The sequence below is a fragment of the Cucurbitaria berberidis genome (genome assembly GCF_010015615.1).
Source record: "Cucurbitaria berberidis CBS 394.84 unplaced genomic scaffold K460scaffold_5, whole genome shotgun sequence".
Taxonomy (NCBI): Eukaryota; Fungi; Ascomycota; class Dothideomycetes; order Pleosporales; family Cucurbitariaceae; genus Cucurbitaria; species Cucurbitaria berberidis.
In genome coordinates this window covers 1,315,087-1,340,173 of record NW_024468939.1, presented here as the reverse complement: position 1 = coordinate 1,340,173, position 25,087 = coordinate 1,315,087, and the positions used below count along the sequence as shown (strand labels likewise).

At 52.8% G+C, this 25,087-nt stretch overlaps 7 protein-coding genes across 7 annotated transcripts; 2 read left to right on the top strand and 5 right to left on the bottom strand.

Annotated features, from left to right (window-relative positions):
- Nucleotides 1–15: 15 nt before the first annotated feature.
- K460DRAFT_319233 (MoaE-domain-containing protein) lies at nucleotides 16–1,379 on the bottom strand. Its single transcript, XM_040930418.1, has 2 exons — nucleotides 1,312–1,379; nucleotides 16–987 (listed from the first exon to the last, which is right to left on the bottom strand). Exon 2 carries the CDS (start codon nucleotides 884–886, stop codon nucleotides 353–355), a length of 534 nt encoding a protein of 177 aa, XP_040784382.1. The 5' UTR covers nucleotides 887–987; nucleotides 1,312–1,379; the 3' UTR covers nucleotides 16–352.
- A 120-nt stretch (nucleotides 1,380–1,499) lies between these two features.
- K460DRAFT_419815 (uncharacterized protein) lies at nucleotides 1,500–3,126 on the bottom strand. Its single transcript, XM_040938038.1, has 3 exons — nucleotides 2,286–3,126; nucleotides 2,006–2,237; nucleotides 1,500–1,941 (listed from the first exon to the last, which is right to left on the bottom strand). The coding sequence occupies exons 1-3, from the start codon at nucleotides 3,052–3,054 to the stop codon at nucleotides 1,656–1,658; spliced, it is 1,287 nt and encodes a 428-aa protein (XP_040784381.1). The 5' UTR covers nucleotides 3,055–3,126; the 3' UTR covers nucleotides 1,500–1,655.
- K460DRAFT_435026 (uncharacterized protein) lies at nucleotides 3,053–5,164 on the top strand (the record flags this gene model as incomplete). Its single annotated transcript, XM_040938391.1, has 2 exons — nucleotides 3,053–3,067; nucleotides 3,248–5,164. The coding sequence occupies 2 exons, from the start codon at nucleotides 3,053–3,055 to the stop codon at nucleotides 4,961–4,963; spliced, it is 1,731 nt and encodes a 576-aa protein (XP_040784380.1). The 3' UTR covers nucleotides 4,964–5,164.
- Nucleotides 5,165–5,291: 127 nt separating this feature from the next.
- K460DRAFT_291896 (cytochrome P450) lies at nucleotides 5,292–9,817 on the bottom strand (the record flags this gene model as incomplete). The annotated part of the gene is made up of 7 exons (XM_040929318.1): nucleotides 5,292–6,690; nucleotides 6,742–7,244; nucleotides 7,337–7,447; nucleotides 7,780–8,467; nucleotides 8,519–9,302; nucleotides 9,349–9,606; nucleotides 9,694–9,817. The coding sequence occupies 7 exons, from the start codon at nucleotides 9,815–9,817 to the stop codon at nucleotides 5,292–5,294; spliced, it is 3,867 nt and encodes a 1,288-aa protein (XP_040784379.1).
- A 2,254-nt stretch (nucleotides 9,818–12,071) lies between these two features.
- K460DRAFT_345032 (uncharacterized protein) lies at nucleotides 12,072–15,992 on the bottom strand (the record flags this gene model as incomplete). Its single annotated transcript, XM_040931266.1, has 3 exons — nucleotides 15,586–15,992; nucleotides 12,228–15,530; nucleotides 12,072–12,176 (listed from the first exon to the last, which is right to left on the bottom strand). The coding sequence occupies exons 1-3, from the start codon at nucleotides 15,799–15,801 to the stop codon at nucleotides 12,072–12,074; spliced, it is 3,624 nt and encodes a 1,207-aa protein (XP_040784378.1). The 5' UTR covers nucleotides 15,802–15,992.
- Nucleotides 15,993–16,134: 142 nt separating this feature from the next.
- K460DRAFT_419811 (uncharacterized protein) lies at nucleotides 16,135–23,850 on the top strand. Its single transcript, XM_040938037.1, has one exon. It carries the CDS (start codon nucleotides 16,403–16,405, stop codon nucleotides 23,597–23,599), a length of 7,197 nt encoding a protein of 2,398 aa, XP_040784377.1. The 5' UTR covers nucleotides 16,135–16,402; the 3' UTR covers nucleotides 23,600–23,850.
- Nucleotides 23,851–24,106: 256 nt separating this feature from the next.
- Nucleotides 24,107–24,480, bottom strand: K460DRAFT_358511 (uncharacterized protein; the record flags this gene model as incomplete). The annotated part of the gene is made up of 2 exons (XM_040932112.1): nucleotides 24,107–24,382; nucleotides 24,436–24,480. The coding sequence occupies 2 exons, from the start codon at nucleotides 24,478–24,480 to the stop codon at nucleotides 24,107–24,109; spliced, it is 321 nt and encodes a 106-aa protein (XP_040784376.1).
- Between the last annotated feature and the right edge of the window lie 607 nt (nucleotides 24,481–25,087).

Genomic DNA, 25,087 nt, shown 5'->3' with positions numbered 1-25,087 from the left:
GCAGTTCCTGTGCATAGGTTCTTACGAATGAAATGTTATAGTACTATTAGACTTAGTGAAGACCTTGGTCGAAATGCTACTTCTGTTCATACCATTGAACGACAATCAGTAGAGAAGAACATGATGCATCGCGTAGTTCTTGTGTCGCAAACAAAGGTGACCTCCGATGTTTTAGCTTCTCGTATCGCATTCATCCCAACTTGCTCATCCTTAACAGGAGCATCGTTATACACTTTTTCTACCGCGACTGGAGACTCCTCGTTGCTCCAATCTGGCTACGTCCACCACCCACTCCAATCGCTATGGCTCCTGTTCAAACCCCTTGACATCAGCATCTGTGGAAGTAACATCTCTACTCCCCCTTCTTTCCCCCTTCATCGATTTTAACTCCCATAACCCCATCCCGATTCGCCCTCCACACTCCATCCCCACCCTCAAACCTCTCCAATTTCCAAATCTCCGCCTTAGCCTTCGTCTCCTCGAGCGCCTCCTCACCTGCCCGCCACGCAGCCTGGCGATGCGGTGCGCTAACCGCAATCACAATGCTCTCCTCACCAATCGGGCACTCACCCAACTTATGCACTATAGCGATCTTCGTGCATTGGTGCTTGGTGAGGATAGCTTGGGCGATGGTGGAGAGGGTGTTGATCGCAAGAGGTGGGTAAGATGTATAGGCAAGGGAACTAACGGGTAGGCCATTAAAAGAGTCGCGTGTTGTGCCGATGAAGAGGACGGTTGCGCCGGCTGAGGGGGATCGCACGAAGCGTGTTGCTGCTAGTGAATCCAAGTCGTGGGGAGTCAATTCTACATGTATTGTCTCGGTGGTTTTGACTATGGGTTCTGAGAGGATGTCGGCCGCGTATGATGAGGGTTCTGTAGTTGCCATGTTTGAAGAGGTGGCGACTTTGTTGCTTAGGTAGATTGAAAGTTCTGCCAGGAGGAACAGGATGAGGTGTTGAGAATTTTCATGTAGGTGTTATGTTCGAACTTTGGTTTGCGTCAGCACATGTCCGCTGTTCAGATCTTAATTAGAAACTGGGAAATATGTTCAACGCGTCTATTGTTGCGTTCGACAAGTTTAACAGGTTGACGCAATGTAATAAAAATTTGAAGATCTTCCGGACACCTTAAACTTAACCACTAATATATAGTTGAATGAATAAACCAGGATGGATTCGAAATCGAGAACACGCTTCATCATTCTTCCAAAGTGTGCCTGCTTGTTCTCGAGAGGTGGAAGCGCATACCACTTCGGATGGAGAATTGAACCGTTGACTTGCTTTAGGGACTTATGAAACAGTGTTAACTTACCTTTGGAGAGAAAGTGTTCTGATCAAAGGGATTTTGTGCGATACGGGACGAGTTGTTGAAAAACCAATAGTTCTTGGCTTGAAGAATGAGTATCTATCATCTGGAGATGTAAGGGTGACTAAGAAACTAGAGGCCGTATCGGGCCGCGCCGTTGTTCAACTTGATTGGCCAATGTCAACGTTGGATGTGCAGAAACGACGATGAATTGAGGTATGCTGTCATTCAAACTCTAAAGCTATAGTTTCCTGAAGCGGTAATCTATGTGTGCGTTTTGGTGTATCCAAACAAAGATGGCGGCAGATGAGACTCCAAATATACCCAAACAAATCGCAGAGGCGCGAAACTTAATATCTCTGCCTATGCGACGGGGGCGGCGGAGGTGCGGGACGCGACATCATGGCAAGTCTGGCCGGGTTGATGTAGCCGTTGTCTGGCTCTGCCTCCTTCGCAGGCTCTTCAGCGACAGCCTCGGCCTTCTTGTGTTTCGCGTCCTTCTTCTCCTTGCGCTCGCCCTGCTTCAGCTCCAGCTCGGCGCGCTTCTCCCGATCCCTCGCGCGCTCATCGTGCAGCTTGTCGTTCTTCGCAGCAATCTTTGTTTTTCGGACTTCGCTATTGCCGCCACCGCCAGCACTGGGGCTCGTTAGCAAGGCTCATCTCTCATATTGCCTAGGTCAGAACAAGGGTAGGAGCTTACCTCAATTCAACGTTGATCTTGCGGCCTTCGCTCTTCTTCTTGCCGTCGGGGAAGAGCGAGTGGTGGTACTTCTTCAAGCAGGTTTCCATGCGGTCGAAGCGGTCGAATTCGACGAAACACGTGCCCATGAATTTGTTGGTGCCCTTGTAGGTGCGGAGGCGGATCTCGGTGGGCTTGATCTTTGCGAAGTGCTCGTCGATCTGCTCTTTGGTGGCGGTGTAGGGGAGGTTGCCTATAGACTGTTAGCATGATAGTGACCATGATTGACTTGGAGACCTACCAACGAAGACGATGAAGCGACCTTTCTTCGCCTCACCCTCAGCCTCGTCTCCCTCGACAGCCTCCTCAGTAGCCTCCTCAGCGTTCTCCTCGTTGACAGTCTCGCCGTTCGTTTCAGCGACAGCGTCTTCCATAACGACGTCTCCGTTGGTTTCAGGTTTCGCCGCCTTCTTATCCTTCTTCGACTTCTTTTCCTCCTTGTCCTTCTTTGCTTTCTTCTTCTCCTTCTTAGCGGCCTTCTCGGCGTCCACACCATTCGTCTCGGCGGCGACATCCTCCTCAGCCGCAGGAACAGCATCTTCAGCTGGTGAATCAGCCGTGTCCTTGGACTTCTTAGACTTCTTATCCTTCTTCGAGTCCTTGTCCTTCTTTGACTTCTTTTCCTTCTTCGAGGAAGCCTCTGTTACTTCGGTCTTATCAGGCATTGGCTCGTCGGTATCTACGCTGACAGCTGCCTCATCGACTGGCGCGCTCTCGGTATCATCATCCGTCTTCTTGGACTTTTTCGACTTGGACTTTTTCTCTTTCTTCTCCTTCTTGTCTCCCGCCGGCGGTTCCTCAGTCGCGGCCTCTACCTCGACCTCCTTGACCTTTTTCGACTTCTTGTCCTTCTTCTCTTTCTTCTCCTTCTTCGCTTCGACTACGGGACTGTCTGGCGTTGGCGCATCGGAAATCTCGTCGGTCTTCTTTGACTTTTTCGACTTTTTCGTCACGTCTTCCGTCGCCTCGACGTCTCTCTTGCGCTTCTTCTCTTCTTTGGTCCGCGACATGGTGGCGGGGAATGTTCGTAGAGGAGTGTAGGAATGTCGAGGTCGAACTTTCCCAAAGTTTTAGGTTTTCGGGACTTTTCTGCCGAGCGGTGAATGCGGACTACCTTGGCGCGAACCCATCTTCACCAGCACTCTGCGAGCACCATCAATTTAACTATAAGCCATTATGCGGCTTTCCGCCCATCGAATACAGCTTCCGCGAGGCGCCGTGAAGCCCTCAAACACGCGCTCAGCCGACTGCCCGTGCCCGCGACAATTCTCCTACAAACACCCTCGACAGTTCCTCGTTGCGCACCAAACCTCCCCGCGACCACAGCTCCCTTTCCTCTACCCTTCCGGCCAGCACCTCTCCAATGGCCAGTTACAACGTCTATTCTCCATAAGTGCGAACCATAAAAAGTTCATAAAAGAGACGGCGAAGCTGAGCGTTCGGTATTCGTTACTGATCTTCGTACTCACATCATGCTTCAGCATCGCGAGTTTGGGCATATTGAGCGAGCAGCAGGAGCGGGCGTTCCCGTCACCTCATGAGTGGAGCTTGATCACAAGATTCCGGTTCAGGAGAGGGAAGTGGTGGCAGGTTCCGGAGAACAACGAGGAAGAAGGTTTCCCCAACTGGGCGCGGGTGTATTCAGAGCTTCAGCATACGCTGAACCGCTTGGAGAACACTGGCAAGGATGGAGCAGGCCTGACGGAGCAAGAAGAGGGTGGCATACTGGTACCCGGAGTCGGCAAGGCAGGCTTCGATATCACTGCGAAGAGCGAGGAGTGGCGGCAGGGATACTACGAGGTCCTCATGGGCATGGCAGGCGCAGCAGAACGCCTGGATGGTTGGGTAACAGACAAGTGGAGGAGAAACGTGTGGGCACCCGAGTTTGTCGAGTCGGCATCGAATCCACGCCCAAAGGCTGTCCTACCAGGCATGCCTGAACTGCCAGACGAGGAGCATCGCGTACCCGCTGCCGACGCACCAGAAACCTTTTACCTCAAGGTCATAACATCGAAAGGGTTTACCACCTATCAAAGACTTTCAGCGGCGCTTGGCTATGCAGACTGGCTTAGCTTCAGGAAGTTGCCAGACTCGGCAGAAGAAATGTACCGTTGGGCACTCGACATCGCCATTGCAGGCTTACCGACCCCCGAGCCCTCGACGGTCATCAGCCGCGAGACTGGCGTCCTCTCCTCCACCGCACCGAAGGAATTCATAACACCAAATGTCGTCTACGCCGCAACAAACCTGGCCACTTTCATGGCCGGGCACGGCAAAGTCGCTTCCGCACTACCCATCTTCGTATCCCTTCTTCGCGCTCGCCTCAGTGCAGCAGACGAAGTCATCATACCCACTCCCTCGACCCAAAAAGACTCAAGTCTCACAGGCACCCTTCTCAGTCTCCTAAGTGAGCCAGACTACCCACCTGTTCCTCCATCAGGTGACGAGCCCCTTCTGCGCAAAGAAACCGACCGCTGCGAAGAGGCCGCCCTCAAAAACTATATTGGCGAAATCCTCTTCGCAACCGCCGGCACCTCATCCGCCCAACGCCAGCAAGGCCTTTCTTGGGTCCGCGATGGCGTCTCGACCTCCAAAACCGCACAGTCTTTCGAATCCATCAAGCCTAACGAGGGCCTTCGCAAAAAGTGTGAGCAATGCGAGGAAGTTGGGCTCGAGTCGTGGGGCAAGATTATGACGTATCTTGCTGCTGAGGCGCGGGAAAAACGGGATGCTGCGAATAGTGGGTTGACGAGTCTAGTTTGGAAGGTTAGGGGGACGAAGGGGTTGGATGAAGATGTTGAGAATTTGGAGGGCGAGAGCGAGGGGGTTATGTTGAGGCTGAATAAGCTGAGAGGCAGGATGTTGAAGGAGGAGTATGATGACATGGATCGCAAGTATGCGCGGACGTTTGTATTCTAGATAGAATGGATGTGTATGCCAAATGTAACAAAAGACAGCTGCAAACGCAGCAGTTCGCCACACGATCCAACTCATGTGTTCTGATGCATAATTTCCGAATCTGACTTGAATCAAAGTAGTTTTCTAGAAGCTTCGTGAACGCAAATCTACAATCAGAGCATACCAAATATAATCATTGAATTTGCTGCTATCTGAGCACAAGGGAATTCCCACTGACTTGCTCCCAGAGAATCCTGCATGCCAGCAGCGCTCCGAACGCCCACATCTGTACCACACTCATTATACAATCGTACACACATCCTAATCACAGTATGCTGACACATCAGCGTTAGTGCCTTGTCCACCGCGATGCAGTCTGCCATGCATTCACGCCAACAACTACAACAAGCAACACCGCATTGAACGCGGCCATCATGTAGAATGGTGCGCCAGGCCCACTGCTGTCGAATAAAGCGCCTCCAGCCTTCGTTAAAAGCAAGATGCCGAAGCCACCTAGTAGACTGTACGTCCCTGCTATTGAGCCTTTGATATGGTTGTGCGATTGCGGGCCCACTGGCGTCATTGGCCTTGAAGCACTGCGGCTATGTGCCTGGGGTAGCAGAGGCGCGTTTTCATCGACAGGCGTTATGGGAGCGCTTGAAAGCGGGGTTGTGCCTGTCGACAGATGAGGAGTTTCATTCGCTGACTCAGAGGTCGAAGTGTGCGTGGGCTCCATCGAACTGGATTCGTCATTGTTGATCCCTCGACCAAGCAGAGCGAGTGAGCAGACAATGGCGCCTATCTGACTGATTCCAAGTAATGCAACAATAAAGAAAATAGCTCCCGTGCCCTCTTCGCTTTTGTAGTCGGGACTTGTCAAAGACCCAAAGGCAGAGTATCCCGCGATACCTGCTACAGCTGCTACTAGCAATGGGATATTATACCTGGGGAATCGTCCAGATAGGTAGCCGAAGAGAGGAGCGCACATAAGTGCAATGAGCTGGCTGATGCCGGTCAGCATGGCTGCCAGTTTGTACGCTTGTGGACACGCATGCTTGATGTCCGATGGATTAGTAGGGTCGACGGTGCACTTTCCTGTCTGTAGAAAGTAGTGATTGGTGAATAGCGGGATAAAGAGCGAGACAGCGACGGACGAGGCGCGCGCCACGAACCCCCCCACATATGCGAGACCAATGTTCGGCGACCTGAATCCTAAACGAACGCTCTCAAGGAAGAGTCGAGGATAGGAAAGGACCGCCTCACGCGTCGTGTGTGTCCCGGCTGTTTTGTGCTCGTCTTTGCCAGCAATACCTTTCCACCCTTTGGATTCTTCGCCGGGTAATTTGCGCAAACCGAAGAAGCACCCCAATGCGACTAGCCAAGAAACAGCACCCACCACATAGAAGGCATCCGCAACAGCTGACGCTGGACTCTCGCCAGCTCGCTGGAATCGCGTTGGGAGCGGTAGAAAGACGAAGAGCGCAACGAGGGCACCACAGCCTGTGAAGACTCCTACCAATCCTGCAAGCTGCGACGTCGAAGCTCCTGTGTCCGTCTTTGCGGGCGCATCGCTTACGGGGTCTCTCGAGCTTGACCGGAAGCGATCGGGAGTGATGGTAAGTTCGGAGGATATGGACGGAGCCAAGGCATGCGATCTGCCAGTTGGGCGTCGCGTAGGAGATCGAGGGTCTGGCCTGACCTCCTTTACAACCGTCATAGAAGGAAGGATAGCGGTAACCATAGTCGCGCTGTCAAACATGAGCCATTGCTTCACGCACGCTCCAACGCGCAGCACTTACCACGCACTTCCTCCCAAGCTAAACAGCACCCTCGCCAACAGCAGCTCTGGATACACGTTCCTAGCTTGCACAAACACCCACAGTGCAATCCCCACAATCGTGTATCCCATCACAGCGACACTCCGCACGCCCACCCTATCGCTCAGCAGTCCCCATGCTGGACACGCTACTAACGCGACTAGCTCATCCACGAACCCAAGTGTGCCCACCGCGTCGCCAACATTACGCGACTGCCCAATGCGCTGGGTGATAACGAAGGATATGGAGCTGTTGAGGAAGACGAGGAAGGATATCGAGAACAGGGCAACGCCGAAGAGGTAAGACGCGATCTGGGTGCGGGATGCGGTGAAGCGTAGGCCGAACATTGCGGGAGTAGCTCGGATGAGCTGGGTAGGCTTATCGGGGGAGCATTGAAGTGTGGTGCGCGTTGATGTTTGTGGCGTCGTGGTCTGAGGGCATGATGACGACGGTGTCCAGTAACTAGTGTGAGAGTCACGTGGGTGCTTCATTCACTACATGTTGCTGCTGGCCTACAAACTAACTTTCCTCAGACCTCACTACAGTTGCTAGGGCAATCAGGTGCCTAACAAGCCACTGGAATGAGCTGTAAACAAGTCATCCCACATGAACAGGGTCGAAAGAGAGTGTCAATACACACCACCGCGGAAAGCGCCGGCATGTAGCCGCCTGCGTCGAAAGGCCCAAACTACACTTTTGACATCTGCAGGGAAAGATTTGGACATTTTAATGTGATTGGGAAATGCTCAGGCTACGCGATGCTATTATTTTACGAAAAGAAAGCGCTCATACACGTTCTAATTCAACGCAGTACGGTCAACTCCGCCAACGCCCAAGCCATGCTCGCCAATTAAAGGGTAAACACAGCCGCCCTTTATCATCACCTATCTAGACGATCTCGAAATGAAAAAGGCTTTACTATATTCCAAGGCCAAGGTTGGCACGCTCGGCTTCGGGTCCCCATCGGCGCCCCTAGGTAAGCCGCAGCTGCAGGGTCGGCGATCAGCACGTGTCTCACACCTTGCTCCAGCCCAATGGCTTGTCTCGCCCTTGGTTTGGACCCCAGTATTCGCGGTTGCTTGTGAACTCGCCGTTTTCTACGTCCTCTTGGAACAGAGTACGAATCTGATTTGCCCGTTCGGTACTACGAGGCTTCAGCTGGAACTTGAAGGGAATGGGCTTTGCGATGAGCAGAATGGAGTAGTCGAGTGTTGGGTCGGCGGGCTTCTTGGTGATGTCGCCCCATTCCAGGGGCTTGTATGCTGGCTGAGCGGGCGTCGCCTTCTTTGGCGCCACTTTGGCTGCTGGGGCGGATCCGGGGTAGCTGTACTTGGAGAGTAATTTTTCTTCCAAAGTGGGAGCTTTGGTATTAACGCCGGCGTTAAGCTCCTCGTTCGAGATGGAAGCTTTCTCATTCAAGCCAATTGAATGCTGACCCTTTTCTGACCCTCTCGCTGGGACAGGTGCGTCCTCCGCGTTGCGCTCGATGTTGAACAACCAAGCGATGGAGCCGATTCCAATTAGCATATCTTCGTCAGCGACGGTCTGTCCCTGGCAGGTTCTTCGCCCATAGCCGAATTGTGACGAATTGATGATAGTTGGGAACTGGGTAAGAGGCTCCTGGTAAGTCGGCCATCCTGGCTCGACCCATCGGAGGGGGTTGAAGGTTTCTGGATCAGGGAACATCTCGGGATCACGGGAGATGGCCCTGCAAATCGTTAGCGACTTTATCACATAAGTTTCATTTACTACCACTCACCACTCAAGCGGGTGCATGGTGCTACCCTTGGGGATGTGGTAGCCGTTGTATTCATCGTCCTGGATCAGATAGTGAGGGATACCAGTCGGGACGGGCGGACGCCAGCGGATGCACTCACGGATAATGGCTCGCAGGAACGGTAGGTTTGGACGGTCTTCTGAACGGGGCAATCGATCTCCACATACGCGGTCCAGTTCCTCCTGTAGCATAGGCAGGTATTGCGGGTAATAGGTCATCGCCAGGCAGAAGGTTTGCATAGGAGCAGCGATCGTAAGTGCACCGGCAATACCATGCATGCCAACAGCATACGCGCCCTCCAGGTCGGATTTGAAGCCCCACTTGCTTCGGCCATCCAGAAAGATCTTCATCCATGAAGGGGCAGCCTGTCCCGTTTGCACATCTTTTACAACCTGATCCTGCATTGTCTGAAACCACGTTCGCTCAGTGTTCGCACGCCTCCGCTCCCAAGCTTTTGCGGGAGAAAGCCAGTCAGGAAGCGCCATCAAGAACGGTAGTTTGTTACCCAATGCACCTGTAGGAGAGACACCAATGAGAAGTTCGCGGGCGCGTTGCTTGAGCTCATCGCTAGCCTCGCTGTGACCCCAGGCTAAACGGCAAGTAACACGAGAAATGAAGGATTCGAGGGCGTGGTTGTATCGATCTGGTTCGTCCAGCAGCTCAACGAGCATGCGCTTGGCCTCCAGTTCGGGATAACGATGAAACAAAGCCTTCTCCGACTCGCGCATGATGATGTTTGCAAACTTCCTTTGTCGGGTATGGCCATCTGGACATGTTAGACAAGAACACTCGTATCTAACAGATGAACTTACCATTCCTACTAAGCAATGGAAGATACTGAGCGCTTGTGCGATTGTCGCTGATTAGAGCCGGTATATGCGGTCGGTCAGAGTAGATGGCAGCTTTCTTCGACAACAGATCCTTGGAGACCTGGTCCGACGAGATCCACACATGGTTGTGTCCGGCCAAGTTGACCTGGTAGATAGGGCCATACTCCTTGCCCCAATCCGCAAACTTGATGAAGCCATTCTTCTCGGGAACATCAGGGACAGAGCCGATGATAGGGTATCCTAGTGATTTATATGTCAGAATGCGCTCTCTGTTGAAGATCAGGGTCCAGTGGTTTCGTCAAGACCCCTTGCCAGTGTGGGTCATACCTTTGGGGCCTGGAAGTGGCTTGAGACCCTTGGGAATTCTATGACGACGAGACGTGTCTAGGTACTTATAGAGTGCATATGCGCCCAGTAGGACGACAGCGACCAGAAACGTCTGCAGTGCCATGATGGCGAATGTAAGAACAATATATCACGCTTTCAAAGTGACAATTACCAGACACGAGGATACAAATGGTGTCCAACCCTTTTATGAGAGATAGGAGATCCGCACGCTACATATGGGACCCACCAATGCTATAGTGAGACAGGGACTGACTGTCAGCAAGCTTGTGAATACTCCTAGGCAGGGAAAAGAATTTCGAATACCGACATCCCGTGCGGAGGCGCATGCTGCTGCTGCTGTCAGAGCTGGCAGAGTAGATCACAGCCTCTGACGTGCCGTAATCCAGGATCACGGTGAGTATTCTTCGCTTGTTCATGAATCTCACTGGCCCGTGATTGTCACGTACTGCTTAGGCTACGCTGAGCCTGAACAGCTGTGGCAGATCAGGCAGGGATCCAGTCCCCACGCCCGAACTCCGCATGCAGCTTTGACGGTTCCCAAATAAAATATATGGCAAAAGAAACTGGCGATCAGTATAGCCGGCAAGCCCAGCCCGCGACATCGTCGATATTGCCGTGAGACCAATGCACTTGGCACTAGCGAGATCTCAACAAAGAGTAACTTCGGGGTGCCAGTAGCAATCCTTGAGAAAGTGAGAAATTGCTGATGCTCGCTGAATATACTATTCTAGCACCATAAGCTTAACATGCTTGCATGTGTTGTGTGCTCTGTGAGACAAAAGAGCAGTGCCATGTCCAATACGAAGAGCTGATGTCGGCCGAGTGCAGGAGTCTACCGATGATCCAAGAGCTTGAGAGCACCTTGGGAAACACGAGTTCTGCGTTTAGGGATAGTCGAGTGTCAAAGTGAAGCGATATGAGTCTGATGGTGTGTCGTGCAGAGCGCATGGTGCTAATGTATTTGGAGGCGCCCAGCCACCAATGATATATGCCCTTGTTCTCAAAGCGGCTAAAGGAGAGTGGGGCGATGACCCCCCTGCTACGTGCGTGAGATCTAACCTCATCCCAAAAATTATATGCGTGCGGAGAGCCGAAGTCGAAAGTCCGACGCTCGTTCTTCCATCAAGCACTTGCCCTTCTCAGCTCTCATCGGTGCTGTCTTGTCTTGTGTGCGACTGCAACGCCATTGCGCTGGAGCCGCTCGTGGTTCGCCGTCGCTATCCCATGCCATCCCACACAGCAGGCGTCGGTAGCCATAACCTCCTTGATGCCGACTTCGACGCATCTCGATAGTAGAGTTGGGATGAAATGATCTCGAGGCTGAGGGAAGCTAAGTTACCTGTTCTGGCCTAAAGCACCGACCAAACGAACGATTAGGTTTCCCCACTCCGACTACGAACACTAGCTAGTGCTATTTCAAGATATCCAGGGCTCCTCAATGATTTCGACTACTACATGCGTTCTTAGCACCTCCGCTGCTAGACCGACACTTGTAACGGGCGACCACTCGGGTTAATGCTTCACGCGACCACGCCCTTTTCTTTCCCCCTCACCGTCTTGTTACCGGCACGTGCTGGTGGTATTACCACTGAGAGCCCTGCTACCAGATTCAACCACGGTACAAGTCCTGCACGGCAACAAAGTGGACCCCGTACATGCAGGATGCGGTACACAACGCCTTCGCAGAACATACCTTAATTATATTTTTGGAAGAATGTTACCCTGCAGCGAGCCATTCCAGCTCCATACCTCGTGCACCTGAGGTGAAAAGCTTACAGCTCCGTTCCGCTGAACGAGAGGAATGCATTACTTTTCAAGCGGTGTTGTACCGATGTATCGATGTATCGAATGCCAATCCAATAGAGTATCAATCCGGTAATGCTACGAAGTGGACGAGGTCCTGACATCCGTATGCCCCGGGGTCTACTATGGAGACCTAGGCTGCCACATGGTGCACAAATGACACGCATGTAGCACAACCTGACGCGCGGTCAGCTCACCCATCAAACTTGAGTGATCATGCGGGTCGCCTCTCCAACGACCTGGGGCGGGTTTCGTCTCCCGGAGGTGTTGTAAGACGTTCCAGGGCCCTGCTGTTATTATGATTAGTTATAAATTCGCATACACGAACCAGATGAAATACAGATGATAATATAGCTCCAAGAGAATAATGATAGGATTGATACTTATATCCTATTTCATTGGAAAACCCAACACAAAATTGTGGCATGGATCTCATCAATATCAAGTTTGAGTCTCTAATTAATGCCTCACTCCCGGGTATCCACAAGCAAAAACGCCCTAGATAATCCAAACGCCCAACAAATCACAACTTTTGGCGGCTAATGACTTGGTACCTACAGCATGTCCCGCCAGCCCAGTACGTCGACCTTCTTCTTCGGCGCATCCGCAATTGACGGCCTAACTGCAAGACTCTGCGGCCAGGCTTTGCTCTTATCAACCTATGCAGCTTAGCCGTTTCGTCTCCTAGTCCCTTTCCCGGTTGAACCTACTTTGGTGCTCCCGGTCCAAGACGTACTCCGTTGGACCGCGAAGAAGTAGTCGCGGAATGGGTCGCCGCTGTCTTCTGTGGTGTCGCGAGGAGACTGTACTTGGTCGGAGGTGAGGCGCTGCAGAGGGCTAGATTTCGGCTTGGGTCGGTTGCTCGGGACATCACGATGGGACGTGGATCGAGGAGGGGAGCGAATCTTCTGGACCGGCGTCGTTCGGCTTGGGCTCTGGCGGTTGGTGTGAGAGCCTGTTGGGAGCGAGTGCCTTGGCCGATTCCGTGCTGTGCCGTTGATGCGGTCTTGTATAGGCTTCTTGTGTAGATTGAAGGTGCCTGGGAGCGAGGCTCGAGAACGCTTGTCCTTTGGTGGTGACTTTGCAGACTGCTTGGACGATCTAGGCGCCGGAGCTTGTACCCCAAGCTCCTCGAGTGCTTTTAGTAGAGTCTCTCTGCTCTCGATGATGCCCGCCTTGAATAGCGTATCGCGGATAGCGTCCTTGTAAAATCGATGGTAGGGCTCAGGATCCTCACTCTGATCCGCACATTCAGCCAAGTAGTCCTTGTAATCTGTCCTGTTGCGCATGATGAAGTCGTCCCATTGCCACTTCGGCACCATCTTATCTTGCAGGTCGAGCTCATACATTGATCGGCAGAGCTTCTCGAAGGGCTTCGCGCCACCCGTGTACTCCGGGTATGCCGCCTTGAATGCCTCGAAGACTGTCCGAGGTTCTGCATTGTTGATCGCAGCAGGTGACTCTTGCGCCCCCATCTCCACAACAGAAGCCGCACGACTCCTGACAGGAACGACTTCGGGCTGTACATCTGATGGGATGGTCGATGGGGGAAGCCAAGATGTGGCTATATCCGTGGACGGTTTTGTGGAACTCGGTTTCGTGGGACTCGGATCCTCGTAGAGACTTCTATGTCGTGGAGAAATAGCAGGTGAAGAAGCGTTACTGGTTTGCACGCCAAGTAAGTCAACCTCCATCGCATCGGCATCTTGCTGCTCGCAAACAGGCCCGGGTCGAGACTCGAAACTCGTGCTAGAATGTTTTTCTTCCCGAGACTTCTGCAGTGACTCAGCTCGCTCTTCGTGCGATGTAGTTGTATGGTTGACGGTAGAAGGGGCACTATCTCCGAAGCTCACGATCTTGATTTCTCGTCTCTTGGAATTCCGTTTGCTGCTCTTAGTAGGCGAATCGCCAAGTTTGCGCTTCGTGGGTGCTGACTTCGGAAGCCCTGGGTTCGTGACTCCTGAAGTAAGCAGAGGCTGCTTTTGTAAATTTGCTTCGGCACGGGGTTGTCTATGGCTGGGCGGACTTCGACTAGTTGTAGGAGCTTGAGCAAGTACAGCAGGAGGGGCTGGTCGGGAGGGGAGTGTCGCTTTCTCCATTATTTTCGGTGGTGGCTCTACATTCGATGGTGCATCGAGCATAGGCACGTCCTGGGGGACCACCCGGTCCGGTTGACTTGGTGCCTCTTTCTCGATCGGCGCCTTCCGCTGTGTTTCGGCTGCTCTCGCATCCTGCGGTCTGCTGCTCATGTCACTTGTAGCAAGATTCCGGCTATTTGCACCTTCTAAGGAGGCAGAGGAACTTGGGTCTTTGTACGTTGCATATACAATCGACCCAGATGAGGACTGCTTGGAGTTACCACTCGAGTCCTGTTTTTGTTTTGGTGGTGAATCGGCAAATCTGAGCGTCTGGCCGTTCTTGCCTTTCGCATAAGGTGTCTCTTTGACCTGCACGATTGGCGGCAACGCTGGGCCTTGGTGGGTGCCGATGTTTTGCGGACGCGATGCCTGCAGCGCATCTTCACCCAGGCCCTGCGGCACCGACGTCTCCATTTCCATTTCTTCGTCGGAGTCGGCAGGTTGCACTACAATTGGAGGGGATGACGATGGAGGGCTGGGTTCATTTTCGTGTGGGGGATCAATGGTAAGAGGCCGCTGCGATTGTAGGCGGGGCACCGTTTGTTGTCGATCGCCGTCTTCGTTGGTATTGAGACCCTTATTCTCGAAGCTGGAGTCTGGAGGAAGCCCTTGGTGGGCCTTTACTGGCTTCTGTGGTGGCTCTGGGCTCGGCGATGGTGACCACGAGACCTGGCTCGTTGTAGGCTCATCGTCCTGGGTTAAGTTGGGCATTGCTCCTCGCGATGCATCGACCTCTTCGGGGACATCCTCGGGCGAGGGATCAAAGTCTGCCTCACTGTCAGAGTCGGAGAGACCCTCAACGGTAGCCTTTTCGTCTGCAATCCTGCTCAACGTTTCAAGAATAGTGATGGGGATATTTCCAGCGGTAACTCCTGGACATCCAGGCTGTGGTTTATGCCAGCTGGTAGGTTTCTGTAGAACTACTTGTTGAGTCAAGGGTACCCTCAACGCTTCGCGATCGAATATGAAACCCTTCATCCAAGCACACTCCAACCCCGGCGTAGCAGCATCGTCCCGGCTGTCTTGTTCAGCGTATTGTCTCATGTCTGAAAGCTCTCCAACCTGCTGCACAATCGCAGGTGAGGCGGGCCGCGCGTGTCTCACTCGATTTTTGCCACGAGTCAGTGTAGGCGACGCTGTATTCGCCTTTCCTTCTTCGGCTCCTGCCCGCGTCGACTGCTGATCTGCTAACACCAAGGATCTAGGAGGCGTGGCAGCGGTGGATGGCCCGACAACGCTTCGCTGCTTGTTGGAGGTTGGGCGGACGAGACCAGTATCGGAGTTCGGGCTGGGGTTGTCGGTACTCTTTGCAGCAGGATTTCCAATAAGACGTAGTAGCTTCATACGTGTTTCTTCATCTTCATTGGCAGCATTTGGCAGTATCTCGCGTCGCTGCGTGTTTCTCGCTCTTATAGGTTGCAGCTGCGTTGCAAAGGCGAACTGAGTTTGTGGCAACTGAGTGTGTGGTGCACTCTCACTTTCGTCCATGGCACCTGCTATTGCGTCTTCGTCGACTGCTGGTTCGGTACTGGATCGTAAGCATCGAAGGTCCTCCTGAGCCCGAGTGTGGTGCAGCTGCTCTAGCACTGCACCGATCGGCTCGCTCCCGTGGAGAGATCCCAAGGGCTCGCTGTCCGCTGTTCGCGTCTTTCCCTTATTCACACCCAGATAATCGATCTCGTGCAGTATGAATCGAACCTTGTCTCGTGGCGGCCCGTAGAGGGTATGTCGGAGCGTGTACTTGCGAACAGCTATCACCGTGTGCAAGAGTGCATGCAGCCCATCTAGGAGTCTTGGGGGAAGCGTTCGAACGCAATCGGGGGTAAGGTGGGCGACGACTTGAAAGTAGCCGTCAGTAAGCGTGAGAGGGTTCGTCTAGAGGGCAGCGGGTTAGACAGAGGAGGTGGGCCAATTGCGCGTAGTCACATGCCTGGAGGATTTGTAGGGCGCTGTTGCGCTCGGGGTGAATGGAGTTGATTATGTCTAGACAGGAGCCGTTGTCGTGGTAGAGGGTGTCCCAGGTCTTGTCAAATTGCGTCTTGACCCCCGCCTCCTTCCGGCTGTTCTTATCCCGCAGCCAGCTGTTTCCCAGCAGCAATTGCTCTTGGACAGTTCCCTCAAGCCAGCCGTGGAGTTGAATATCCATAGAGTAAGGCCCGGGCGCGAACGGGAAGACGCGACGCGTCTCGGCCTGTCTTCGGAAGAGGGGAAAGCAGCAGTCTTTGCGGACGTGACGGGCATCTGGACTAACATCGAGGGAGACCTACCCAGATAAATACAAGCCGACTGTGTAATAACCCATCTTCAGCGGGCGCTTGCCCATTCTGCGGCCCTCTTTCACAGTGTTTTGCTCGACGAGGCTGAAGCAGCGGGGCGGAGGTGCATGGGGGCCTGGGGGCGGAACCTCCGCATGGCTTGGCGACGGCGCGTCATCCATCGCTGGTCTGGAATCCTCCGCCTTGATGCATTCACGTCCTCGTGCCGCTTGAGAGCTGTCAGACCTGTAGCTTACCGTCGACTCAACGCTTGCTTAGTCTACCAAGTACGACTTGAAAATGGCCACCACCTCAATGCCAGTCCTCCCAGTAATTTCCACAGCTTGACCACCCACCACACCAGACGGAAACCTGCACTGTAGACCATGAGCACAGCGTGACGCCTGATGCTGCTCCTCCTCCCTCATCGCCGTGGGACGCTTTTCTGCCGCCTCGAGAACGTCTACGCTCACTACTCCCAATACCATAGCTATGGCTCGAGACTCGCGCGGGTCGCTGCATGACGCGCTCCACCAGATGCATGCCACGCAGTCGCGCTCCGAGACGCTCACCACCTTCGATGATCTCACCGCTCCCCCGGCACCGGCTGGAACTGGTGAAGCCAAGGGTATAGAACTGGTGCAGGGCGGCTTGAGTGGCCTGTATAGTCGCCTCAGGGCGTCAGTCGGAGGCGCCAAAGAACAAGCATCCGATGGCTCCAGTAGTCTTTCGGTGGAAGCCAGGACTTCCCCCATTTCGAAGCCTGGCTCTATCTCTGTCACTAAGAGCCCCGGTGGGACAACGGTATCTTCGCCCGTAGTCGTGTCTGTGCCGTCGTCGAGGCTACAATCACCGTCGACAGCCACCTTCTCCAGCGCACTTCCACCTTCACGAGACTCGAACCTGTCCAGCACACCCATGTCAAGTAAGCTTTCACTGAATGCGTCTAAAACCTCGCTTGCTACCACGCGCTCCCGGCCGTCGAAACCCCCGAGTGTCGACTTGGGCAAGACCTACAAGGACGACGATTCCTTTACTCAGAGCCCTAGAAGCTTGCATTCGAAAGCCCAAAGCACCTCGAATATTGAACAGCCGAGAAATAGCTCAGCAAGAGACTTCGCGCCAGGTAGGGAGGACGCTCCCAGGAGACTGAAAGCGGAGCACAAGCTCGAGAGTCAGGACAGTGACGATACTGAAGAGGATGATATGGTGGTTGTGGAGGGCGAGGGCTCTACAAACAGCAGTGCCATCTTCAAGTTCCCGGCCGACTCGCCTCGCGAAAACTTGAGTAGAGTCAGCTCGCGCGCAGATAGCCAATACCAACCGGCGCGTTCTATGCTCAACAAGGCGAGAGATCAATCCGAAAAGACACCAGAGGGCACCCAGATCCCACACGTGGCCACCACCGCGCGACTACCTGTTCTTTCGCCCGAGCCGCAGCGTCCACAACTGCTAAAGGTTGGCCCTTCACATTTACCAGGCTTTCGCCCCTCAAGAGCATCCTCGTCGGATGGCCTGAGCTCCATCATTACCTCGTCCACCGTACGCACTCCTACAATTGCGCCCATCGAAGAGATCCAACGACAAGCTCACGATAAGCCCGCCGTCGACATGCTGTCCAAGAATGCGTTCACGCAGATGAGAAGGAAGATCCTGGGCCGAGAATTTTGGATGCGGGATGAAAATGCGAAGGACTGCTTCAACTGCGGTGATGCCTTCACTACCTTCCGCCGGAAACATCACTGTCGAACCTGCGGGCAGATCTTCGACTCTAAATGCACGTCCATTGTTTCTGGGAAGATCTTCGGGCAGCAGAGCAATCTAAAGGTATGCAAGCCTTGTGAGGCCATCATATACGGCCACGACGATGATTCATCCGAGTACACAGACGAAGGAGATCAAGCATCAAACTACGATCATGGGGAAGCAGGTGAGGATCTCGACGAATCTGAGCTCGAAGCACCAGAAAGCGATTACACCAAGATCGGAACACCAACCATCAGTATACCCATGTTCAGAAAGACGGGCAGCGAGAAGAAACGCCGGTCCCATGTCATCGAAGTCGGCCCTCAAACCTTAGCCAGACCAAGTTCGTCCCGGTCGTTGCGGTCTCTGAGTGGACGACCGCGTTCGTCGAGCCACAAACGCTACCATTCGAGACATCAACACATGCGCCATCCCAAACACGACCACCGTGCGCCTTTCCACCAGTACCATGACCTTTCACGTGGCCAGCCGAGTCTATCTGCCTTCCACCATGATAACATTATCGATCCAGATCTTGCGCCTTTCATGTCAGACGACGGCTCTAGCGAAGAGGAACACCCCAGCATTTTCGCGACCCTGAGTGAAGATCCTTCCACCAATGTGAACTTGGAAGGCGAGAAGGGCGGCCTTGGCGGTCTTCTGGCTGCAATGAGAAAGGGTAAATCGAGATATGGAGACAAGAGCGTTGTCGGAGGCCACAACCGAGATGCAGACAACGCCAGTATCTCGAGCCGTCATGCAAACCGAACACGGAGAAGGAATCTTAGTGTGAGCAGCATTACGCATAGGCCATCACCAAGACGATCCAAGAGCAATACGCTGTTACGGCCTTACACTGCTGGCTTTGGTGCAAGCGGACCAGCTTCGCAATCTGGTACGCCACAACTACAGCCTTCCCCAACACCTACTCCACCTGGCACGAAAATCACGCGTAGCTCCTCTATCCAGGGTAGCGGCATCCTGCCCAAGGTCGAGCTCAACAAAGCCAGCCTCGACCATGCGCGCAAGCTGTTGAAGCAGATGTTGCGTGATGGGGGCGTGTCGCATGTATCGAGCTGGGAAAAGGCCTTAATTCCAATCCTGCGCAAATGTACAGACGACGTCAGTCCAGATGTTGATAGAGGCGACGATATTGACGTTAGAAATTACATCAAACTGAAAAAGATTCCCGGTGGAAACCCGCGCGACACGGCCTACGTCTCTGGGGTAGTTTTCACGAAGAACGTGGCACTGCGTAGTATGCCCCGGAGTATCCCAAACCCGAGGATCATTGTCATCACTTTCGCCATCGAATATGCACGGCATCAGACGCACTTCATGAGCCTCGAGCCTGTCATTGCGCAGGAAAGAGAATACCTACGCAACTTAGTCAACCGCATCGCAGCTCTCCAGCCTCATGTGCTACTAGTACAGCGCAACGTCTCTGGTCTCGCCCTTGAATTCCTCGAAAAGGAAGGCATCGCTGTAGTGTACAACGTCAAACCAAGCGTCTTGAATGCTGTTGCGCGGTGCACAGGCTTGCGGATGATCTCATCCGTCGACAAGCTCGCTATCGACCCCGCTAACCTTGGGTATTGCGAAAGTTTCGACGTCAAGACCTATGTGTATAAAACTACTAGGAAGACCTATGTTTTTCTGTCTGGGTGTCAGAAAGAGCTGGGGTGTACGATCGTCCTGCGTGGCGCCGAGAATCAGGAACTAGCCAAACTGAAACGCGTCACAGAGTTCATGACCTACGTGGTGTACAATCTTCGGCTCGAGACCTGCCTCATGCGTGATGAGTTCATTGATACGCCTACCACCTCTATCATCGGCACTCTTGCCTCGAGCCACAACGAAGAAGACAAGTCCAAACAGCAGGGCGATGGCGATTCCAACGCTCAATCTGTGACGGCCACGGCTGATGAAACCAAGAAAGATCACTCTGCGGACGACATTGACTTTGGAGACGCTGCACCTTCGTACTATAGTGACTTGGTAGAAAACCATCGTACCAAAATCCTCTCCTCTTCGCCGTTTGTCAAGTTTATGCAGCCATACCTGCTCGAACAGGCTCGCCAATACGAACGAAAGCTTGGTCATCTTCAGAGACTTAAAAGTCAATACACAATTGCCGACGAGGAAAAGCCTGACGAACCGGGACAAAAGTTTGAACTTGTTCAACCGAAGATGGTTCATACTGTGGTTGAGCGAGCCTCGAAGCAGGTGCGGGAGTTTTTGTCTGCGGTACATGCTTCGGAGTATGACAAAGCGTTGCATCAATATATGACACAAAAGCGGCAGTGGGAGCAGTATCTGTCTGGCAACATGGACCTCTATGATCCGTTCAACCACCAAAAGATTGCCGTCTTGTACAGTGTCGTCAACACGGCTAAAGGGACTCCCTGCATCGGCCCCGAGATTATCGCCCTAGGCTTCTACCAGGAACACGACTTTGACGACGGTTTTACACCCGATTGCACTCTCGGTCAGTACGTGGAGCACCTCTGCTCTTCAGCTGGGGTTGTCTGCGAAGACGACGGTTGCAATCGGCGGATGCTAGACCATTCTCGACAGTACGTACACGGCGAAGGGCAGATGAGTGTCATCGTGCAGAAGCATCCACCCAAACTGAGAGGAATGTATCAAACCATTCTTATGTGGAGCTGCTGTAGGATTTGTGGCCAGGAAACACAAGCATTCCCAATGTCTGAGTGGACATGGAAGTACTCTTTCGCCAAGTACCTCGAGTTGACCTTTTGGAGCACGGGATTGCATCCTCGAGCCAATATATGTCCTCATGACATTCACAAGGACCACGTTCGCTACTTTGGTTACAACAACGTCGCACTCCGCATTCAATACGATCCGGTCCCAATGTACGAAGTCATTGCCCCGAAAGCAAACGTCACCTGGAAAGTCGATAGCGACCTGAGATTGAAGAACGACCAGTACTTAATGATCGAAGAGAAACTGGATTGTTTCATGGACTCGATCCGCAATCGCATCGAGGGTATCCATGTCGAGAGCATCATTGGGGAGAAGGTTGATTTGTGCAAAATTGAGGTTGAGCGGCTCATAAATCGCGCGAACGAAGAGCATGAATGGCTGAAGAGCAAACTCCAAGCCAAGTACATGGAATCCAAGTACTATGAGATTATTCCAATGAACAGAGCCATCCGCGCGATCCAGGAGAAGGCCATTGCCTGGGATGAAACCTTCCAGGATTTCGAGCAGCAGTTCTTCCCATCCGAGAAGGACATACGAAGACTGGCAGCTGTACAGCTTAGAAAAATCTTGTTTGAACGGGATGAGTCTACGAGCTCGCTAACATCGGTTGATGAAGGTACGGAATCAGGTGCGGAAGACACATATATCGATGAGAAGGGCGATTCCGTTGCCATGCCCCCAAGGCCATCCGACATGTCGCCAGAGATGGCTCACAACGTGCTGAGCTCTGTTGTGAAAGAGGAACAATCAGATGGCAACCAGCCAGGGGATACTGGCATCGTCTCGCCGGACCGCATGACGACTACACCGCGGAAGAATAGTGCAGAACTACCGATACAAACATCATTGGAGGCTCTAGAGCGCGAAGATGTGCGGCACTTGGACCTTGCGGTGTCGTCTAACTTTCCAGGCAATCCACCTGCGGACGAGCAGCAGCTTAGATCGCCCACGGCTGCTACCAGCGGTAGCCAATTTGATCAGGGATCGCCTACTCCTACAACTCTTCCAAAACTCAACCCCATCGACAAGTCTCTCGCAGACGCAATTGATAATATGCCAAGTTCACCATCGCCCTTGCCAGCTTCTGATACGCCATCGGAAAGCAAGATTCCCCGCTTGATGGACAATAGTCGACGCGAGCCTCCTGTGAGACCTGGTACATTAGCCCGCACGCAATCTCAGCCAGGTGGCATTCCGAAACACAACCCGTTCCCCGGACCTTCTGTCTTTAACGGCGCCGTCCCCACTAAGCCAACCTTGATTGACCATGCGAAGGCGCTTGAACGCATGACTGAGCGATTAGGTATTGGGTCAATGAAGCAGAGCAAAACGACGTCGCGTATCCCGCGCTCTATTCCTTTCAGACCGACCAAGGTATCGAAGCTCGCACAGCATTTTGAGCAGCTCTCGCGCGAGTTTGAGAAGGAACGTTTGCGTGAGCGACGCAATAACCGAAACAGGCAGGTGCGTGCATATCCTCTCGCATCGTCTAAACCGGTTGTCGAAGTTTATAAAGACGTACACGACGCTGTCCAAGAGTATAATGCGTCCGATGAGGACATGCAAGTCGACTCTCCTCCACGTGCCAGCATGGACAACAGTACGTTAGGCGATAGTACCGTCACTGAGACCACGGGTGGCGTTACGACAGCACCGCATTCGCCGGTAGAAGAACGTCACCATAGATATATGCCTCAGCTGAATGAGAGTGACGAGCTACCCAAAACGCCAACCCATCCTCCATCGGATACTGAAATGGACAACAGCGATACTGAGATCATGCCCGAGGATGTTCCCTTGCCGGACAGCATCGCCAGCTCTCAGCTCCTTAACATGAGCGACTCTCAACTTGAAAGCTCCCTCGAACTTCCGCGACATGAGAAGAACACGCTCCTAAAGATGCTCACGAGCTTTTGGTCAGAGCGCTCAGCCAGCGGATGGACACCTCTTGACTACCCCTTCTCGCAAATCGAGCATGTCTGGGAGCAATCCGACATCATCATTCGAGAAGATGAGCCTAGCTCTATCATTGCGTTGGCACTATCTTGCCCCGATTACGTTGTGAAGTTGCAGGAGTACCGCGATGACCGCGCACCATCTGAGAAGGGTGTTGGTAGAGTAGAAACCATTGAGGACAACATCGAGAGGAATCTGCTGCATGAAGAGAACCACAATATCCGGTATACCTTCACAAATCGTGGCGTCAAGGCACACTGTAAGATCTTCTACGCACAGTCGTTTGATGCTCTACGCCGCAAGTGTGGTGTCGCAGACCGCTTCGTTGAATCGCTCTCTCGCTGCTCCAAGTGGGATTCGAAGGGTGGAAAATCCAAATCTATTTTCCTCAAGACACTCGACGACCGCTTCGTCCTCAAGTCCCTGTCACCAGTTGAGGTCCAGGCGTTCTTCAAGTTTGGTCCAAACTACTTTGCCTTCACGCACCAAAACCTGTTTAAGTCACTGCCTAGCGTCATTGCAAAAATGTTCGGTCTCTTCCAAGTCCAGATCAAGACCCCTACGGGCCGGGACTTTGACTGGTTCATGCTGGTCATGGAGAACCTATTCTACGACCGCGAACCTAATCGGCGCTACGACCTCAAAGGCTCGATGCGCAACCGCAAAATTGAATCCACCGGCGAGCGCGACGAAGTGCTCCTTGATGAGAATCTCGTCGACATTATCTACTCCGAGACCCCGATCTTCGTCCGTGAACACACTAAGAAGCTACTGAAAGCTAGCGTCTGGAACGATACGTTGTTTCTGTCTCATAACAATGTGATGGATTACTCGCTCATGGCGGGCTTCGACGACACGAACCGCGAGATCATCGTCGGAATTATCGATTGCATACGCACATATACCTGGGACAAGAAACTCGAGTCTTGGATCAAGGACCGCGGCAAGAACAAGCCCACAATTACCTCACCCAAAGACTACCGCAACCGGTTCCGCATCGCGATGGAGAAGTATATTCTGCAGGCGCCTAATTGCTGGCATCAGTTCAGCGGCAGGATCGTTGGCCAGGGCGTAGAGCGGAGGAGGTGGGTGCTTGAGGGTCCAGCGGCAGATCGAGGGAAAGATGTTGGGCACAAACGGATGGCCAGTGGTAGTAGTACGGGAGGGGCGAGTACTGTGAGGGACATGGGTACGAGGACAATCATGGAAGCTGAGGGGGAGGAGGGTGTCCGAAATAAGGGAATGAGAATGAAGTAAGATCAATTATAGTATGCCTTGAAAGCGGCATCGCATAGCGCTGGCGTACGGGGTTTTTCAAAAATTTGTGGGATGCATGGATTGACCGGGTAGCACGCGTCGACGGGCGACATAACAGCAATCTAATAATGCGACAAGCTTAGTCTCCAAAGGCTTCATTTCCAACCCTAGAACGTGAATTTAAGCAGACGAAGAGAGTCAGTGTTGGTAAATAGCGGATGACAACTAAGTGAAATCGACTCACACAAAGCTCGTTCCAGACTTGATCTTGAGTTACGCAGAGGTGCAGGGTGAGCAATGAGTAATAAGCAGCTTAGGCTTGCAGGGGACCAAGAACGGCACCCACGCTTCTTTTAGGAGCTCCCTTCTTCTGGAAGCCTTTTTTTCCCTAGGAGATTTCTTCTCTTAAGCGGCCTCTTCTCCTCAGAGCTTTCTCCTCCTTGTAGCTTTTTCTACTAGGAGCTTGTCACTCCTCAGAGCCTTTCACCCTGCGGCAACCTTCTTTTCTCAGAGGTCCTTCGCGGAGCCCATTTCTACTTCCAGCGTGAGTCTCCATCTCTCGCCGCATGCTTTGCTCTTTTCAACTGCCATGGGTGGAACGGTCCGAAGTGTATACAAATGCGATTTGATAACGAGGTCGCGAGTGATGCGGCTGACTCTGTTATTCTGAAGGTCATGAAGCGCAGGTGCTGTTTCTGCGGCAGAAATCAGTTCGGCTTGTGGTATGTTGAGTATATCACGGCCTTCAAGAGGAAAGGCCGTATTTGGATCCCTCGCTGAAGGCTGGGTAATGCGTTATTTCCTTTCCAACACGCCGAACATCGCGTTCAACTCACATCGGTCTTAGCTTTCCAGCAATCTGGAAGGTTTGCTGCATCCATGATCTCGTGTTGTCACTTCTGCGCCGACGTCGTGGAAGACAAGAGGAAGATGAGACTTCCCCGACTGGGTTTGTAGAGCGTATTCACTGGTCACTGAGCCCGACCAAATGGTGGTGGCGGGTATGTTGTTTCGCGCCTGAATTCAGTGGTACCTTATTGTGGCTAGGTGCGAGTGACTTTGCCTATAAAGGCTAATGCAATTATATTGCTGCTGGAGACATGGAATATATTGTGATCCTACAGTCCTGAGCAAGCCGATTTCCGCTAATATGATGGGCCAAAACGACTAACTTAGTCGGGTGTATGTCAAGAGCAGATTTGACTTGGAAATAGCGTAACCCTATATAGAGGCATGGGAAGCACTCCTGATCAGCAGACCCTCAACAGATATACATGGATTTCCTTTGAAGCCTCCCTGTAAGACGCATGCATATCAGTTTGTTGAGCTCTAAGCCTCTCTTATGACCATGCATTCTTGTGGGGTACATGGATGCTGGTAGGCTTAGCGTCGCACTAACCAACCCACCTCCTCCCTCCAGCCATCGCCCCTTCTTCTACAACCTCCGTCTATCTACGGCATACCTCAACAATGCGAGCCGTTACACTT